The sequence below is a fragment of the Dipteris shenzhenensis genome, chromosome 19, assembly GCF_047967505.1.
Source record: "Dipteris shenzhenensis isolate YYH24624 ecotype China chromosome 19, Dip_SZ_1.0, whole genome shotgun sequence".
Taxonomy (NCBI): Eukaryota; Viridiplantae; Streptophyta; class Polypodiopsida; order Gleicheniales; family Dipteridaceae; genus Dipteris; species Dipteris shenzhenensis.
The window spans coordinates 33,853,738-33,857,775 of record NC_141614.1 but is presented as its reverse complement, the minus strand read 5'-3'; the positions used below and the strand labels follow the sequence as shown (position 1 = coordinate 33,857,775).

Here is a 4,038-nt window from a genome sequence, read left to right as displayed (position 1 = left end):
TTTCTTAACCATAGGACCATATGACCTTTAGGCCCATTCGCTTTAATATAATGGTGTTTTCTCGACCATACGACCATATGACCTTTAGGGTCATTCGCTTTAGGGCCATATGACCTTTAGGACCATTTCCATAGATGCATAATCACTAAGGCCCTCATCACCTACCATACCTCATATAAGGAATCATTCAAGGCCCCCTAGTCACCTAATAGAGCCATCTTCCACTTGATCTTCATCTGAAACTAGAGAGTTCAATGCGCACGCCGAGGGACCCTAATCTCTCACCTACCATACCTCATACAAGCACTCACCTAATAGAGCCATCTTCCACTTGATCTTCATCTGAAATCAGAGACTTCAATGCTTACGCCGAGGGACCCTACCACCCAGCCATCTCGCAATGGTGTGATACTCTTAGAGTGTACACTCAGCGGACATGGAGACTAGACGTGTGTGAATGAGGCCTAAGAGTTATAAGAGGGCATATGAATGACCCTTAGGGGCATTAGAAAGGGTGAGTGGTTGAGATTGGCAAAATGGTGCTCTCTTGTGCGCTACCCTTCTTCTTGTTATTCCTCAACTGCGTCACTTCCTTGCTCTTGCACTCTTCTACGGTGGAAGCCCCGTCCTTCTTCACGCCATCGAATTTGATGAAGAAAATGAGCTATCGATGTACTTCTCGACCTGGAATGCGAGCGACGATACGCCATGTGCCTGGGTGGGAGTGCATTGCGACACAAATCTCAGTGTCGACGAGCTCTCTCTCCCCGGCTGGGGTTTAAGTCTGTCCAACCCCACTTTTGTGCTGCTGTTGGCCTCTTTGAAAAGCCTCAAGTCATTAGATCTCTCGTCGAACCCTCTGCTCACTGAAATCCCTCCGGAGATAGGCAATTCGACTGGCCTCACCTTGCTAGATCTTTCAGGAGCCAATCTTTCCGGCAGCATTCCAAACACACTCCACAAGCTCACCAACCTGCAGTTCCTACATCTTTCGGGCAATCAACTGACTGGCCCGATTCCTCAGCTGCACAATTTGACCAACCTTGTGAGCTTACAACTCTCCAGCAATCGACTTTCTGGCCGCGTTCCCAGTCTGCAGGGTCTCAACAAGCTCATCTCCATCCGTCTTGGAAACAACAATCTTACTGGGTTTGCCGAGTCTCAATTTCCCAATTTGGCGAGTCTCTTCGAGCTTGGAATCAGAAACAATCAACTAGAGGGACGGATACCGTCCGGGTTTGGGCATCTGCCACAACTTCTATTTCTGGACCTGTCATCCAATCGCTTGGTGGGCGAGATCCCGTCGGACATTTGGTCGAATACTACTTCTGATATTTTTGCCACTGTAGATTTGTCGGGAAATCGGCTCAGTGGCAGCATTCCTGCCGCACTACTGCATCCTGGGAGCCTGTGGGGTTATCTGAATCTTTCCAATAATCTGCTAGACGGAAGGCTTCCAGACGACAGCCTTAATTTCTCAGTTTACACCCTCGACCTGAGCCACAACCAGCTGGAAGGCCCCCTGCCTATCAGGTTTGCTGCAAATTCCTCCATCAGGCACCTGTGGGTTCAAAACAACCGTCTCTCCGGCGATATCCACCAGCTACTGGACATCTGTTTCGCATGCGCAACAGACGTTCGACTCGCAGGCAATATGTTTAGTGGCGACATTGCCGGAATGCTTGATGTAACATGCCAATATAGTAATGGATTTCCTTTCGAGCGCCTAGACCTTAGTTACAACCCTCTCAGCATGACAAGCACAGCGAAATACCCCAATCCATTGCAACTTCTTCTCCAAAACATTACATTCGTGGATCTGCTCCTGGTGGGCAATAATCTGACGGGCTTCACCCTACCTCGCAGACTCAACGTGACATATTTTCGGTACCTGGAAGTCCTCGATCTGAGCGACACCAATCTGGAGGGAGAATTGCCGCCTGACCTCTTCACCTCCACGTCCCTGCCTTCCTTGTCCTTCTTAAATTTATCCCACAATCGACTGAGCGGGCACGTTCCTGCTGGCTTCAAGGGTCTACTAAACTTGACATATCTCGATGTCTCTTACAACAGTCTCTCTGGGCCTCTTCCTGCTCCGCTACCTCCCAGTCTGTGGAATCCCCACTCCTTTTCTCACAATCCTGGACTTTGTGGTGGCCCTCTTCAGCCTTGTCCTCTCAGTAGCAACAACGCAAGTCATATACGATTGGGGCTAGTTGTTGCTGCATCTCTCTTCGTATCCGTTGGGAGCTGTTTACTCCTTGGATGGCGATGGAGCGTGTATTCGAGAAAGCATCGGCAAGATGTGGATTTGATACAAACACTCATGAACAAAGACGCCGCCACATCGAGTATGGCTCCTGCAAGCTCTCATGGAGCTCCACAAGGGATGAGTTGCCCTTCATGCTTCAGATTATGTGAAACTCCTCAGTATCGCACTCAAAAGTTGATTCCTGCAGCTTTCAAGTCTTCAAGGGAGAAGCTCATCGGCATCATGTTCATTGTCTCCTATGCTATAGTCTAGATCTCACATCCTCTTTATTTTGTGCAATGTAGACTAGTGGGTGCGCCAATCATAACCCCTCAAGATTCATGTCTAATGTAAGGGCCCTTGTTACTTCAGATGCCAATATATATACATATATAGCTTTTAATATATTATATTTATATGAATTTTCTCAATATCAAGAGAAGCCTCATTATATTTTGTAGACCCTTGTTGAAATCTAAGATTGTAGTAGGGGCATCTTTTCTAATTTTGTGTCTACCCCCCCTGATGCTTCATTACTAGCTTACCGTTACTTTGTATTTATGGATGTTCATAGTTGTTGTATTGTATTGTTTCTCTTAACTTGAATGAGTGCCTTGTGAGTTCACTACTGCCCATTGGCCATGGCTTGAAATGTTCACTAAAAGGGAGGGACGCTATTCTTTTCTCTACTCATCACGGTGTGCGTAAAACTCCACCTAATGTTTTGTATGTGCCAATTGTTGTAAAGAAGTTGCTTCCAATCTCTGCTAGGAACAACATAAAGGTGGAGTTTGATGATGAGTAGGTTTTATTGAGAAATAGACAAAGAAATGTCATTGTCGTTCGAGGGATCAAGGATAGTATTCTATCTTAGATAGTGCATTCTTTTCTCTTATTGAAAATTCATTGAGTATGTTGTGGCACAAGCATTTTGGGAATGTACCACCCACCACATTAGTGGAGCTGCATCAAAAGAATAAGGTGACAAGACTTTCCAAGCTTTCCCCACATTTTTCTATTGGCACAACTTACCTCGAGGGTAAGAAATGACAAGAACCCTTCCATAAAGCTAGAAATAAAGACGACACCCTTAGAGCTAGTTCACTCTGACTTGTGTGGGCATATATCCACAACATCCTTTGGTAGCTCTCTATATTTTCTTACCTTTTTGTTGTGAAGAAGCTCAAAAAAGCATGAAATGATGTGGCAAAAGTGCTTTGGAAGAGTTTAAAAATGTTGATGATTATAAAGAAAGATTCAAGCTTCTTCCTTTCCCAAAGATGGCATAAAATTACTAAACCCTATGCCAAGGGATAGAAAGTCCAAAGAATGTTGGATATATATATATATATATATATATATATATCACTTCTCTTATATTCATGCCTAATGCATGCCTCATTCTTATTTAAATATTTCTTCATTTATTTTTTATTTTTTATATCAATAATATTATTTTAATAATTTACCAAAAAGAGGTTGGAAGAAGAGTATTAATCATTCGCATCATTTACTAATACTCTTAATTGGTGTATGATTTTGGTATATATTATCATTTTAATCTTTTACAGATGTATTTTTTAATTGTAACTTGGCTTACTTATGTCTAAATATATTTGTGCATGTTGTTATTCTAACAATTTTAAAATATCTCAAATTCATCTTGAAGCATGATCTGTGAATCTCTTATCAGACGATGATGATTGCTAGAGATGATAAAGTCATCAACATAGAATACAATGAGCATGATAAGATCATCTTGTGCTAGTGTGTAAAGGTTGACATCA

At 43.2% G+C, this 4,038-nt stretch overlaps 1 protein-coding gene across 1 annotated transcript; it reads left to right on the top strand.

Annotated features, from left to right (window-relative positions):
• The first annotated feature begins 526 nt into the window (after positions 1 to 526).
• LOC147890377 (uncharacterized) lies at positions 527 to 2,711 on the top strand. The gene has a single exon (XM_087390899.1). It carries the CDS (start codon positions 671 to 673, stop codon positions 2,522 to 2,524), a length of 1,854 nt encoding a protein of 617 aa, XP_087247025.1. The 5' UTR covers positions 527 to 670; the 3' UTR covers positions 2,525 to 2,711.
• The last annotated feature ends 1,327 nt before the right edge of the window (positions 2,712 to 4,038 follow it).